At 41.9% G+C, this 15,068-nt stretch overlaps 1 protein-coding gene and 1 long non-coding RNA gene across 5 annotated transcripts in view; one reads left to right on the forward strand and one right to left on the reverse strand.

Moving 5' to 3' along the window:
• Ddx17 (DEAD-box helicase 17) overlaps positions 1 to 12,492 on the reverse strand; it is an 18,996-nt gene extending 6,504 nt beyond the window's left edge. Inside the window, 11 exon segments of the mRNA XM_047547945.1 lie at positions 1,314 to 1,373; positions 2,103 to 2,164; positions 2,385 to 2,495; positions 3,011 to 3,183; positions 3,273 to 3,433; positions 3,686 to 3,827; positions 4,914 to 4,979; positions 5,236 to 5,369; positions 5,936 to 6,035; positions 6,704 to 6,854; positions 12,047 to 12,492. Coding sequence (XP_047403901.1) covers positions 1,314 to 1,373; positions 2,103 to 2,164; positions 2,385 to 2,495; positions 3,011 to 3,183; positions 3,273 to 3,433; positions 3,686 to 3,827; positions 4,914 to 4,979; positions 5,236 to 5,369; positions 5,936 to 6,035; positions 6,704 to 6,854; positions 12,047 to 12,096 — 1,210 coding nt within the window. The 5' untranslated portion in view covers positions 12,097 to 12,492.
• LOC124981901 (uncharacterized) overlaps positions 11,537 to 15,068 on the forward strand; it is a 24,842-nt gene continuing 21,310 nt past the window's right edge. For all 4 annotated transcript variants that reach the window (XR_007108124.1, XR_007108123.1, XR_007108125.1 and 1 more), the window contains exon 1: positions 11,537 to 11,767. This is a non-coding gene — a long non-coding RNA (uncharacterized LOC124981901). The remainder of the gene's footprint in view (positions 11,768 to 15,068) is intronic.

Below are 15,068 nucleotides of genomic sequence, written 5' to 3' on the forward strand. Positions count from 1 at the left end.
AAGGCAGCAAACAAAGGGGGCCCAAAACAAGCACTGATGTTGAGTAACAGAAACAGACTCAGGTACCTTCCCTCTCCCCTCACTTGGATGAGGGGTACTGGGATGAAGAGTCTAAGTTATTCTCAATGGTAGCCAATTGATTTGATTCAGAAAGGCAAGGGGAATATGGAGCAAATATTTTTAATTGTCTAGGCAAGATGCACAAAGAAGCTACCAGCACATAGCAAGCCTGGTTTAAAAACCATCATTACTGAAGCTTTTGAGTAAAGTGCTTTCAGGCCTCCACCTCCTCTCCCAACAGGTCCAAGTTCTACCGGCACAGACCCAGACAGGACCTCAGAGGGCAGGGACAACTTTCCATCATGGCTGCAGGTCATCACCTCTGAAGGAGGCGATGGTAAGTCCAATGGATAAAAAGGCTCCATCACTTTTTTATGTGTTCTCTTACATTAAATAGTATCAGGGAACATGGTACTTCTCACCTTATTAGACAAGAAATTAAACACCTGTCAATAGTTTTAGGATTTCCTTATGACAGAAATACTCTTTTTTAAATATAAAAGTTTTGAGTCAGACCTGTTTAGCTAAAGTACCAGAGTATCTGTATATTATCTTACAGCATAATGGGTTGAACACTCCAGAACATTTGCAAATTAAGCTCTTAAATTGTTATCATATCTATGACATGAATACAGTAGGAGGTGGGGATAACTGAGTGCCATCATTTTTTTAACTTCAGGAAATAAGTTAACATTGGGCAATATAGATTTAATTAAATGATACTGTGTAATAAGTCTACTAAATCTAATTAAGTGTTCATAGAACTGGGCCTCTATATATTATCTACAACAGACTCACATAGGGAAATAGTAACTGAAGAAAACTAGCTTTCAATAGCTAGGTTCAATCAGGCTCCTTCTATCCAGCCAGAAAATAGAGCAAAAACAGAAGAAGTTAAGTTGTTCAAGTGAATGTCTCCTCTCCCTCTAACTGAATAGTCATGCCTAGGCCTTGCTGCAGACCAAAGCCTGTTTGTTAGGAGCAGGAAGAGACTTTGAAAATAAAAGGAGAGAAAAAAAAACCCAAAAAAAGCAAAAAAAAACAAAAAACAAAAACAAAAACAAAACAAAAAACAAAAAACCCAGCAACAACTAAGGTTAAAAAAAAAAAAACTGTGGGGGGGGGAGGGAGTCACACTTGTATTATTCTCTTTTTACTAAACAGATGTTTATACAATTCTAAATTTGAAAATGACAAATCTTTAAACCAAAAAGATACATAAACCCTTGACACAGACACCTATCTATACAAACCTAGCCCACGGGAGGCTACATCTGTGGCAATGAGGATGGGAGCCTTTCCAGAACGGAACTCTGCAAAAACAAACAAAATCAAGTTATACGACCAAGCTAAGGGACAGTCTTAAAAGCTGTGGAATGAAAGGAGAAAAACCGTTATTCTTCCTACCCAAGATACAAGCACATTATTTCTTAAATATGGGCTCCTTCCATTCCATTCAGCAGCCTCCCTCCAAGCACAGTCATGAACAAGAAGTGGTGACAGGAAACACACTAAAATTGAACTTAATGACCAAGGAACATGTTTCTTCCAAGCACTTTAGCAAACTGTCAAATTTCCCCAAGGAAAAAACTTAAAGGCAAGAACTTAACAAAAAATAAAACGGGGGTGGTACAAGTTAAAAAAAAAAAAAAATACAGCATTATGAACTTTAAAAGACCCTGGAGACATGCCAAAATTGCCCCAAAAAGTCACAGCTCAAACTTATGTCCAGCACAAGGTTTGTTTTTTTTATTTCTTGAGACAGGGTCTTGCCAAGCTGGCAAAGGTTGCCCTGGAACTTGAAACCATTCTACTCAACCTCATGAGTCACTGGAATTACAAATGTGCACCATTATGCCCAGTTCTTAAATTCCTACTTTTGCATTTAGTAAAAATTTCGTTGGAACTCAGCTAGGCCATGATTTTTCGTGTTGTTTATGGTCAGTTATTTATGTGTCACAATGGCAGAGTTGAGTAACAGGAATCACTAGTTGGTCTTGCAAAGCCAAAAACACCATCTGGCCCTTTAGTTTGGAACTTACCATTAAGTACCCAATCTCGTTCTGGTTGACTCTTATCTCCATGGATACACATAGCAGGCCAACTAGCAAAAAAAAAGTGACCAAAAATATTTCAGAAATTTTTAAACAACAGGAAAACTAAGCCTTAAAAAAAAAAAAAAAAAGAAGCTATTACATAATTATGATAAGGGTTGTTAGGCTACAAAGAACAAATTGATGTGAGGCATTATTAAAATACAACATTCACAACACCAATCTAGAAATTATAAAATCCAAGACCAATTATCTCAGTGCAATACTCACCCATCTCTGCGCATCCTTCGAGTAAGGTCATCACAGCGTCTCTTTGTCTCTACAAATATTATTGTCTTGTTTTCCTTTTCAGCCATTATTTCCTCCATCAGTTGAATCAACCTGGGGGGAAAAAAAAAGACAAACACTACAGTCATCATGCAGGAAAGGTCCCCACCCCCATATATTAACTCCTCTGCAGTTATTAACTCCCAAAACTACAGCACTTTCTTTTCATATCATGGCTTAAAAATTTCTAACCACAATGCGCCAATGAATGACACAAAAGAGGAATTATTATCAGCAGTGTTTTTAATGTCTTAAAGGCCTCAAAAAACCATTAAGTTTCTCTTTCTTTTTGATACTGGAGATTGAACCCAGGGGTAATTTACCACTGAGCTATACATTCCCAGTCCTTTTTATTTTCTGAGATAGGGTTTCACTAAGTTGAGGAGGCTGGTCTTGAACTTGCAATCTCCCTACCTTGGCCCCCTGAGCTGCTCAGATTATAGGCATGTGCCACCCACACTGGCTTAAAACAAAACGAAACAAGTTAGTTTCTCTAACACTTTAATTTTGGAGCATTATTAGCATTATCATGAGTGTTATTAAAACAGATAGTGAAATCTCTTTCATACTTGTGGTCTTTTTCACTTTCCATGCAGACATCCACAATCTGAAGGATGTTGTGGTTGGCACTCAACTCCAGATTGCCCACGTTGATCTGGGTGTAATCACGCAGGAAATCCTCTGCAAGCTGTCTCACTTCTTTTGGCCAGGTGGCACTCCACATCAGTGTCTGCCTGTCAGGCTATGGGGAAAGGAAAGGCTTTCTTTTAGGTCAATGAACTACAATGACAGTCAAGGATACGAAGATAGTGAAGGAGCACTTTTACACACCCTGATTTGGTCTACAATTTTACGAATCTGGGGTTCAAAGCCCATATCAAGCATTCTGTCAGCCTCATCTAGCACAAGGTAAGTACATCGGCGAAGATTTGTCTTTCCTGACTCCAAGAAATCTATCAGGCGTCCAGGAGTAGCTATGCAGATCTCAACACCTGCAAAACAAAAAAAGACATAGTCCATTAAGAAATCTTGCACAACCATTAAATCTTTCAAGAGTAAGACTAGCTGTGGTGAAATTCCTCTCCCAAAATAGCTAATAAAAATGTATCTGAGAATTTCTAAGTTCCTAAAATACTGATTTTTTTTTTCCCACAAGGACCTACTACTTTCTTCAACTTCATTCACAGAAATTGGAAAAGTAAGATTAACTAACGTTCCTATACACCGACAATTTTTTTAATTACCTCTTTCCAAGTCTCGAATCTGAGGACCTTTAGGAGCACCTCCATAAATGCAAGTACTCTTCAATCTAGAACACTTGCCATAGTCATCAGCCACCTGCTGTACTTGCTGAGCAAGCTCTCTGGTAGGAGCCAGAACCAGACACTGAAATAGGCAAAAAACCACTTGAGACATTCCAAGTTAAGAAAACAACACCACAAACCCATAAATAACTGTGAAATACGAAGATAACAATTCTTCCATTATTGTCTAATCTAATACTTTTCAAATCATGTGACGGGGTGGGTAGGTGACAGGGCCGAAGTAGAAGGGCACTGCAGGGTGGGGAAAAATGATCAGAATTTTCTATTAGTATGTGGAATGACACTGGTAGCTCCTGCCCTGACTTTGATGCATTATGATTCATTACAGTTTATATGTACCACTTAAGTGGATTTACAAATTTTATTACCTCGTTTTAACTATACAACTCTCACAAAATGAGCAAGTACTTTAAAAATATTCTTGCAACACAACTATGGATTAAATATTAACAAGAAAAACAAATGAGTGAAAAAAAATGTAAGGGCTAACACTGCTCAATCAAGCTCTTCACTAGTTACATTTAGCAAAAACAACAGCTTATATAATCTGTCAGAATTATGTGGAATGTGGTCAAAACAATACCAAATCAAGACTCATGAAACATGTATTATATACACTGTGAATACACACTGTAGGGTACTGATCCACTATATATATCAGCCAGTGATAAAGAGCAAACTCTACAGAATGCACTATCTGATACATAAAGCAAAGCAGTACATTGTTTCTCAAGTTTGAAAGATACCTTAAGAATATACATACTTTAAATACAAATGCAAATCTGAAGTAAGTTTTTTTAAAAAAGGCTGTGTTTGCATTCAAAATGTTTAGAGACTACCACTCAAAATTTCATAGGAAGTAGCAATTAAGTGAAAACAAGCAAACCACAGAGCTGTGCTGCCCTACAAAAATTTACAAACATATATTCCCAGCCTGATTTTAAGAACCACAGGGCAGGGAACCCATCTCACTTCTCTCTTGTATCCTTCACAGCACCACTGAGCAATTAAGGACTACCTCTTTGAGATACGGAGGGTGGAGTCAGGAACAAAATCAGATAATTTGTGTAAAACACAGACCCTAAAATACACCAATCATCCAATTATAATTTTTCTTAAAATTATAAACACACTGAAACACACTTACAATTGGGCCATCTCCCCTTTCCAAGTATGGCTGGTGGTTAATATGAACAATTGCAGGCAGCAAATACTAGGGAGAACAAGAATAACAATCTTACATCAAAAAACAAGTCACTATCTTAATAATTTTAACCTACAACAGTAATAAATAATACCTAAATTGGAAAGTGAAAAACATAACACCATTACTATGTTCATGCTAATGTAAATTTGAACATATTTAATGCTTCTTTATATTTAATTGCTAAAATTTCATTTTTATGAAGAATTGAAAGTATGTTTGACAATTAGGATACTAAAATAAGTTACCGCTTGCTGGTACATACCGCCAAAGTCTTTCCAGAGCCAGTCTGAGCAATGCCCACCATATCCCGCCCACTTAGAGCCAATGGAAATCCCTGACACTGAATTGGAGTTGGTTCTGTGAAGTGCTGATCCATCAACACATCCATTACATACTCTGTAAGAGAATAAACATGTCATTGTTTTTAAGTAAAACTAAGGATGTAGACAAAACAGTTTTTAAGAACTTATGAGGCTTACTAAAGGTGAGATTTACCTAGCTTTACATCTCTCTGATAAGTTTATTATTATTTTTTCAAAACTGAAACTCTGATCAGCTCAATGCTATCTTTGAAAACCACTATCCAAAAGCATCTAATATCATGGGCACACAACAATTTTGGGGGGGGGGGGGTTAAATTCATATTTTATCCAGTTGGAAAGCAACCTTATTCTATTTTATAAAAGGCAGAGGCAAAAACCTCAGTGGAAGATGAAAAATTGTTTTTCTCAGTCTAAGAAAGAGGAGCATGCAAAATTTTTTCTTATGCAACAAGATATTTGCCTTGAGCAGGTTTAAAAATTTTTGGAACCATGACATGAAATAAATTATTACCTTCACAAAACATTTATATGTATCTTTTCAACAAAATCCTGAGCCTAGTTCAAAACCTTTAAGTAACTTAACGTTCATGTTTACCATTCAACCAATTTAAATAAGATTCTGAATTCAAGAACACTTACGTGGGAAGTTAGCATGATGGAAGGCAAAGACAGGTTTAGGACAAACGTCTCCTCCTCTCACTGTAATCTCTTTCTTTCGGCGGAGCTCATCGACCTCATACTATGAAAAAAATGAAAACTAGTTAGTATGAATTATTCTCAACATTCAAAACTTTGTTACAAACCAGCTGAACAAGTACCACCCAATTCACACTAACAAAGCTAAATATATAATGTTTTCTCATATATATTACTTCAACTTTGTGAGTTAATGATATCAGTGAACAAGGGTTCTACTTTACATAGGAGAAAACACTGGAAAAGAACGGGTAACCTGTGCCTAAAGTCAGAGCTTTAGGCGAAAAGGAGAAAATGTGAAGCCTGCCTGGGCCCAAATGCTGTTTTCATTATGTTTTTTCCTTAACAAAAAGTCATTTCATGGGTAGAATCTAAAATAATTATTATAATGAGGTTAAAAATAAAGAGTACACACTGTCGATTTTTTTTTTGAAATTATTTAAAATGTTGAAAAGATCCCACCTAAAATAGTTAAAATCATATATGACAAATAGGTTGGGAAGCAATTAACAAATGAGAACCAAGTGATGTATTATGTGCTTATTTAAACTGGTCCCTATCCTGAGTATCCAGTTTTAATAAGTATCTGAAAAGAGAATACACTAGAATAAAATACAAAATTCTTAAGAGCAGTATACAAGTAAACTCTGGCCAATGTCTACTTGGCTCATTTATGTGTACAAAAGAAGCAACACACACACACTCACTTACTGGAGTCAGTCTTGCCACTTCTGGATGTTCCACGTAAAAATTCTTCTCAAACTTGGGGAGCTCACTCAAATCCCACTTCTTTTTACGTAAACGCTCCCCAGGATTACCAAATTTCTTTGGGGGAAGGCCACCTCCGCCTCTTGCTCCAAATCTAGAAACATCAAAAAAGGTCTTAGTTCTTTTTTTTCCCCCCAGTACTGGGGATTGAGCCCAGGACCTTGCATATGATAGTAAGGCAAGTGCTGTGCTCTCCCACTAAACTACACCCGCAGCCCTTGGTTCATGAGCATTTTTAAAGTGATACATCTTATATGCCATAAAGACATGCATAAACTTTGACTTAGGAGACTACCAGTTTCCCTCCAAAAAGACTATTTTATACATGAATTTGAAGATATGGAGTTTTTAAAACTTCCTTTACCACTCAACACTGCTAAAAGCAGTATTGAATCTAAATTCTGCTTCTTAGTGTTTGATATGGAGCAAATTACTTCTCTATGCCTTAAGTGTCCTATGTAGAACAGAAAGAAAAGTACCACCAATTGTTTAAGTTTTGAAGATGGAATGTATGTGAATGTGTGTGAAGTACCTAAACATTACTCGCCACAGCAAGCATTCAGGGCCAGTTAGCATAATTGCACTCATACAGTCAACAAGTAGCTAGTACCAATATGTACCAGATACTGTTTTAAGTGGTGCTGGAGACTCTAAAGGAAACAGGCAAGGCCCTATTTCATGTAATAGAGGAGGACATTAGTTTAAGCTTTAAATTAAGGGCAAGATTGTGGGCCAGGAGGGCTGGGATTGTAGCTCAGTGGTGTAGCACTTTCTTAGTACATGTGAGGTACCAGGCTTGATCCTCAGCACCACATAAAAATAATTAAAGGTATTGTGTCCATCTACAACTAAAAAATAATAATAATAAAAGATTGTGGTCAGAGAGAAAAACACAAATCAATCAAATCTCCCAATCTTGGAACAGCTCATGGACCCCTCCCTTCCTTTATGTCGTGAAGAGAACTTTTCGTCTCCAAATCTGCAAAGGCAAACTACTGGGACCTAAAATGGAGTAGTGAGACAGCCTTCACCTAAATTTAGTTTATGTTAACATTCAAAAGAATCAGAACAAAGACTTATGAGCTTTCCTTCCTCTTGCCTCCATCTTTACTTTATCTCCCCAGCCCTATGCAAACATACTATTAGTTGACAGAAAAAGAGTTCAATAAATTTTATTAAAGTTTTTTTTTTGGCATCCCTCCCCCCTCAGTACTAGGGTTGAACCATGGGGTCCTCTACTACCAAGCTACATCCCCAGCCCTTTCTAAAAAATTTGAAACAGGATCTAAGTTGCCCAGGATGGCCTAGAACGTGTGATCTCCTTTGGTCTCCCAGCACCAGCCTTAATGAAGGTTTTCAAATTCATCAAATTATATCAATTTCCCGTTTATATACCTGTTAAAACAGGAAAGCTAAATACAAACATGGCAACTAGCTAAACCTAAAACGTATAAGAAACTTCTTTTCCTAGAAGAATCCTAACACCAAGGCCTTCATTTCCCTAAATTAATTTACACGAAGTATAGGGCTTTGGTATACAAATCATAGGGTATTTTTTCATCCCATTTACTTTTTCCATGTAAAACACTGTACTGAATCCAATTTGCTGCTTCTACTCTAACTCACGTCATCTTGTAGAAAGTTTAGCAGCAGCTATTCTATAGAGCTTCAATTTCCTATAATTCGAACTATTAGAAATCTTTGGCTTTGAGACTAGCTAGTTATTTTTCTAAATAAATAAAGATTCCTGGCAGGAAATTTTATTGCTATCACTGGGTATCTCAATGGGTAGAACTTGGCTAATTTCATTTCATTTGCACTGCTGTTCTACAGGTAAGGAGAAATCAAGAAACAAAAGAGGAAAAGCTTTAACAGTGTAAGAATACATGCAGCTGTTGAAGATAACAGCCTGGGTAGAGCACTTGGCCAGCAAGAACGAGGTCCAGGGTTCAATCTCCAACACCACAGAGGCACTCAGAGAAAGAAGAGTACATATACCACTATCTTTAATATGCTCTTCAAGAAATATAGCCTATCCGCACCACAACACCCATTTCTAATCCCGGCTACTTGAAGGCTGGGGCAGGAGGAACTTAAGTTTGTCAGCCTAAGCAACTTAAAAGGACTGCAGGGTCTAGTTCAGTAGTAAAGCACTTGCTTAGAATGAGTAAGCAACTGGGGTGGTGGTGGAGTATAAAATCAAGTTTTCAATTATCGGTCTTGCACAGAAGAAAATAAAAATGCTAAAACCCAACTGCTAAAGATTGTCAGCCTACCTCATGTAAAATGTATGTGGTTCTTAAGTGTTATTTCCATTGATCCTGCTGTATCCAGTTTTATCCAAACCTTAAGAAATGATCCACGAGAAAATAAAACTAACTGCTAAGAGTACGGCGAGCAAACCCAGGGCCTCACACAGACTACGTAAATGCTCTACCACTGAGCTACTTACCCAGACCTCCTTTTATGGCTTATTTTAAACTGACCACTCTCATTTTTCATTTCTCCCTGGCTTATTACTCAAAACATACTACCCTATACTAAAACTTTGAAACAAAGTTTTCAAAACATACTACCCTATACTAAAACTTTGAAACAAAGTTCTTAAAAAATATGCCATCTTTATTTATAACACCAACCTCAAAATTCTAGGCAGTCTTTTCCCCCACCTAGGTCTTGAGCATATCCACAACGCCCATTACACATACCCATATCCTACTCTCTGGTATACTATGCTGTTCATTAAGTACTTTTATCAAATAAGTAGTAGTAATGATTAAATGTGGCTATGCAATAAATTCAGCTCTGAAGACCTAAAGATTTAAAAAAAATTTATTTGTAGTTGTAGGTGGACAGTATGCCTTTTTTTTTTTTTTTTTTTTAAATGTGGTGCTAAGGATCAAAACCAGGCCATCACACATGCTAGGTAAGTGCTCTGCCACTGAGCTACAGCCCCAGTCCAATAATCATTTAACATACAAACCATACCTGTTTAAATGTGCAATGCACAACTTTTTGGGACCATTCATATATATGCTGACCTCATCCACCCCCTTTTCAGTTGGGTGTTTGGGGGGGAGCCCTACACAGGCACAACAATTCAGCTCTAACATTTAGTGAAGATGAAAACAAAAGCAATTCAAATTTTACAAGAAAATTCAGGGAAAGCAGAGTTAGGGTGCAGAACTTGAGGAAGAATGCTATTTTGTTTGAGGCTTTTTAAAAAAGCTTTTGTTTTTAAAATGTCATCTAACACTCAACAACCCAATTCGGGATAAAGTATGGACCAGAAACTTTCTTCTCTTTTCAAATAATTTTATTGTTAAAGCATAAATATGGTCAAAGGAAATGTTAAACCAAACACCCATGGTAAATGAAGAGAACACTATTGGTACTTTGGTATCCTCCATGTGCCTATTCCAAGTTTATAACCCCCGACCCCATAACCACTGCCTTTAATTCTGTTACCCATTCCCTTGTTTTTTTCTTTAAGCAGTACTGGGGATAGCACCTAGAGCGCCAGGCACGCTAGGCAAGTATTCTACCAACAAGCCACACACATCCCAGCCTGTTTTTGAGAGGGTATTACCACATGGCTCAGACTGGCCCTGAACTTTCCATCCTCCTGCCTCAGCACTACAAGTATGCAACACTGTACCCAGCTTATCCCCCTTGTGTTTTCTTGTTTTGTTTTTTTGTGGTGCTGGGAATTGAACCCAGGGCCTCCTGCTTGCGAGGCAATTTCTCTACCAACTGATCTATATTCACAACCCTTCCCCCAGTTATAGTTTTGTCATATTTGTATGTACTCTTAAACCTGTGTCTTACTACAACTTTAGCTTTTAGCTCAAAATGTTTGAGTCATCCAAGTTGGACCAAGTTTTTTCTTTTCCACTACTGTACTAAATTCAAATATGAGCACCCACAATTTACCCAGACATTTGTTTCCAATATCCTGTTGACAGGAACAATATTGGTAAAAAAACCATTTCTGTACATGGACCTTGGGGCGCATGTGCAAGGAAGCTTAGAGAGGAATACTGGATCTCCTTCAACTTTCCTAGATGTTTTTCTAAGTGGTGGTATTGAAATTCACTTTTGAACTTAGCTAAACTGTGAAACGCTAGGCAAATATTCTAGTCTAGCCCTTCCCTTCAAATTGGACACTAAGAGCAATACTTTAATTGAAAAGATTTTTATTTTGTTTATTAAGTGATAACTGAGGTGCCTGAAACCAAGGCTGGTAGTTGTGCATTTGAACCAGAAAGACAAAAATGTCTGTAAAGAATATCATGAACAGAACAGTTACTACAGCAAGACTACCTCACTGCACAAATCCTTTCTTAATTCCTGAGAACAAAACAAAGGGAAGGCATTACTCTTTCCTTCAGATGAAGAAACAAGAGGGTCACAAAAGGATCTTGCCTGAAGTCACACTGCTTTTATCCAGAAATGTCACTTTAAAAATAAATAGGTGACTGCACAAATACCTGAATCTCTTAAGCAACGTAGTCGTTTAGTAAACTTATGAAAGATCTGAATCTCAGTATCTGAGGACTTGAGATTTAGTCCCAAAATGAAGTCCAACATCCATGTTGCAACCATGGTATTACCACATCAAAAACTTCCTATTAGGCCGGGAAGTTAATGTTGCAGTACATTAAATGAAAGAAAAAAAGATCGGATCGCAGGCACACTAAACAATTAAAAGTCCGAAACCGCACCCCAACTCTCCCCTCCCCGAACACTATTCGTTTTGATACCAACTAAGTCCACTGCTTTACATTCCAAAGCTTCCACTCAATTATTCAAGCTGGGTGTAGCCCAGGGGTCGAAGGCCTGCCTAGCCTGCGCGAGACCCTGGGTGCAAAAACAAAAACCAGGAGAAAAGAGTTTTTTAAGACTCCGGGGCCATCGCCAGGGATCGCTGCAGACGTAACCCGAAGGAGGCCCTCCGCGCTCGGCTCCCCCTCGGCCGAAAGAGACATCCACTCGCGCTCCTTCCAGGTGAAGGCTGCGGCCTGGAGATCAAATGACTCGCCAGCGGCCCGGCCCGGGGCCGGGAAGCGGGCGAGGCCGGCCGGGGCCGCGCGCCCCTCCCGCCGCCCCCCGGGGCGGGGCCGGGCCGCCACAACGGCCGCCCGCGAGGCCGAGCCGCCGCCCCCGGGCCCCGGCGACCCCGAGGCCAAGCCCGCGCTCCGGGCCGCCGCCGCCTCGGGAGCCGCGTCCCCCGCCCTGCGCGCGCGCGCGCGCGGCCTGCCCTTCCGCTCTCCGGCCTCCCCTTACCCTCCGCGATCCCGGTCCCGGTCCCGGTCCCCAAAGCCGCCTCCGCGCATGGTCCCAAATGGGTAGAGATCTGGGAGCGGGGCACGGATGGCCGGGCTCGGGAGGGCCTGCGGCTCCGGTCTGGTCACGACCGATGGCGGCGGCGCCTCCGCTGTTGGGGCGGCGGCAGGCGCGGCGCTCTCTCGCTCCGACGCGCTGTCTCCCGTCGCAGACGCCACCGTCGCCGCCTCTCTCGTCGGAGACGGGAGCAAAACACAGAGAATCGGGGTTATAAAAACGGTGGGTAGGTTTGGCTACGCTCAAACCCGGCAGTGCCGCGGTTCAGGCGTCTCCTTCCTTCCCAGCGACTGCACAAAATGGCGGCCGCCGCTGAGGCTGCTCCAACTTAACGCTACGTACGTCGGAGACGATACGTAAACAGCGTCTCGGAATAGCCCGAGGGGGCCCGCGGGGTACTACGGTGATTCTTAGAAGCGTTTTACGTCAGTTGCGGAGATGGGCGCTTTCTGCGGTTGGGATAAGAAAACAAAGTACGGAGAGGGCGTAGAGCTCTCGCGCCAACTGAACCCGAACGTGGAGTGGGGTGGGGGAAGAGCCTCCGGCGCGACGTAACATTCTTTACGTCGTTACCCGGCCCACTATTGCGAAGATGCGCAGTATGCGTAGCGCATTCTGTTTAGAGAATAGAGGATTTTGCCGGGTTCCGGCCGCAGGACGGAACTTGAGGCCTGCTTGTGCGAGCTGCTTTGCAGAGACAATAACCGTCCTCCACGTTGTAGCCAAGTTTCAGAGTCTGCGGCGCCAGAAGCCAGCAGGATCTTCAGGCCCCTGGCTGGCATTCCTAGGGGCCCTGGCGGCCCTCTGCCTCGCCGCCGTGGGCCGGCCGAGCCTGGCCGCGCGCCCCGGCGCCATTTCCTTTCAGTTACCCCTCGCTGCGCCGTCGCCGGCAGCCATGATGGACGCGCCGGGTCCCATTCTAAAGCGAGGTGGCCGGCGGCGACGTCCCAGCTAGGTTAGGGCACTCCACTTCCTTGGGTCCTCGCCGAGGTGCCTGCTGGAGCGCGCGGCACCGCCCCGACTGAGCACAGCTGAGAGCCAACAAGCAGAACCTGCCCGGGGCCCTCGGCGGCCGCCATGAGCCGCGCTCCTCCCGGGCCTCAGGCTCCGGAGAGCAGGAGGCTGCCCGGCGGCCCAGAGCCTGCGCCGGCCGGAGCTCGGCCCCCCTGGACCGGCTCCCGCGCTCCTGCACTTGCAAGGCTCGCAGGCTTGGCCAAGTGGCCCCAGGGCCCTTGGGACCTGCGCATCTCAAGTTCGCTTATTTCTGCAGATGGGTGAAGGGAGTCGTGAGGCCTCTCCGGCCTGAGCGTTTCCCAGACTGTTGAAAAGTGCCATAAGGAAAGGAGCTTCGTGCGGGGCCTTCCGGGTGTCACTTGCGACAGTGGGGATTCACGGAACAAAGGTTGGATGGCTGGAGGGCCAGGCACTGTGCTAGGCTCAGGCCCAGAGCTGAAGCAGCAAGTTCAGCACCATAAGTTTACCCGTGTGTGTCAGGTGGTAAACAGTAATTTCAGGCAGTTGCTAACAAAAAAATGTTTAAAAAGAAAAACAAGGGAAAAGAGCTAGAGAGTAGAGTAGAGCCAGAACATGTGTAGTTCTGTGAGGAAGCCCACCTGGTGCGTTCTGGACAGGCCTCCGGAGCGAGTGACATTCAGGCCGAGGCCTGAAGTGAGGGAGCTGACCTTGCGGAAAGAACAAGTGCAAAGGCCTGGACGCGGAGGGTGCCTACAGTACAGCATGGAGAAAAGGCAGGAGAGGGCTACCTTATGGATTTGGGGCCCCTCTGAACAACTTGATCTTTTGAATAAGGTGGAAATCTCTGGAAGGTTTTAGGCGGTAACAAAGAACATCCCCTATGACTGCAATATAGAGAGTAAATTGAGAATTAACTAGGAGGCAAGTGCAGTAATCCAAAGAAGAGGGAGCTTGGTGCAGATTAGTAGTGATGGGTTAGGGGAAAGTTATTGCTTGTAAAAGTGGAGCCAGTGATTTGCTGCTAAGTGGAAGTGAAGGAAGAAGAGACAAGGGCGATGAAGACTAAGCACCAGTATGAATGTGATAGGCAGAGGGCGTTATTTGGACCGGTTGGCCTACTCTTCTCATATATCATGTAATTAAACGTGAGGCTCCCTATATGACAATAAATGACTTAGAAAGGTAGGCCCACTGAAACCCTCCCTGTACTTTGCCACTGGGGATTAATTAATATTTGGTACTAGATCAGGTCCCTTCTTACAGTATCTCATAACTCTCTTGTCCTCATAAAACATCACAGTAGGTAATACATATTTGTCATTATTTGATTATTCCCACCTTCCAATAAAATGAGTGTTAAGTTTTCCCTCTGGTAGACAAGTTTTGACTATGAAGTGAATCCAAAGAATGCATTCAACATTCCTTTTTAAAAAAAATTTTTTTAATTGTCCATGGACCTTTATTTTATTATGTTTATATGCGGTGCTAAGATCTAACTCAGTGGCTCACATGCTAGGCAAGGGCTCCACTGAGCCATAGCCCCTGCATTCACATTCTTTTCAGTTCAAAGATGGTGAAGTTTATTGGTTTTTCTGAACACAGGGCAAGTGTTCCCTTGGGTAAGGCGGTGGGAGATCCTGGGGAGTGTCAGGTAATGGCCAGAGCTGGTGGGGAACAGTGAAAACACCCTTAGCTCAATTCAACTTTATTTTGTGACATGAGAACTGACAGTTGAATGCTCCTGCTTACTACGTTCCGGAATATGGCTATGAGTTTTATCTTCATTATTTGAGTTTATGTAAAGCAGTAACAGCCCCTCACAAGGTGGAATCAAATACCACTAAGAGTGATGCCCATTCAACCATGTAACAGTTACCATCTGTCCACTATGCAGATGAGAATGCTGAGCCTCAGGAAGGTAAGTAGCTAGTCCAAGGTCACACAGTTAACAAATGGCATACCCAGGACTCAAACTCAGCTGCCCTGCAAG

Source organism: Sciurus carolinensis, chromosome 4, assembly GCF_902686445.1.
Source record: "Sciurus carolinensis chromosome 4, mSciCar1.2, whole genome shotgun sequence".
In the NCBI taxonomy this organism is placed as follows: domain Eukaryota; kingdom Metazoa; phylum Chordata; class Mammalia; order Rodentia; family Sciuridae; genus Sciurus; species Sciurus carolinensis.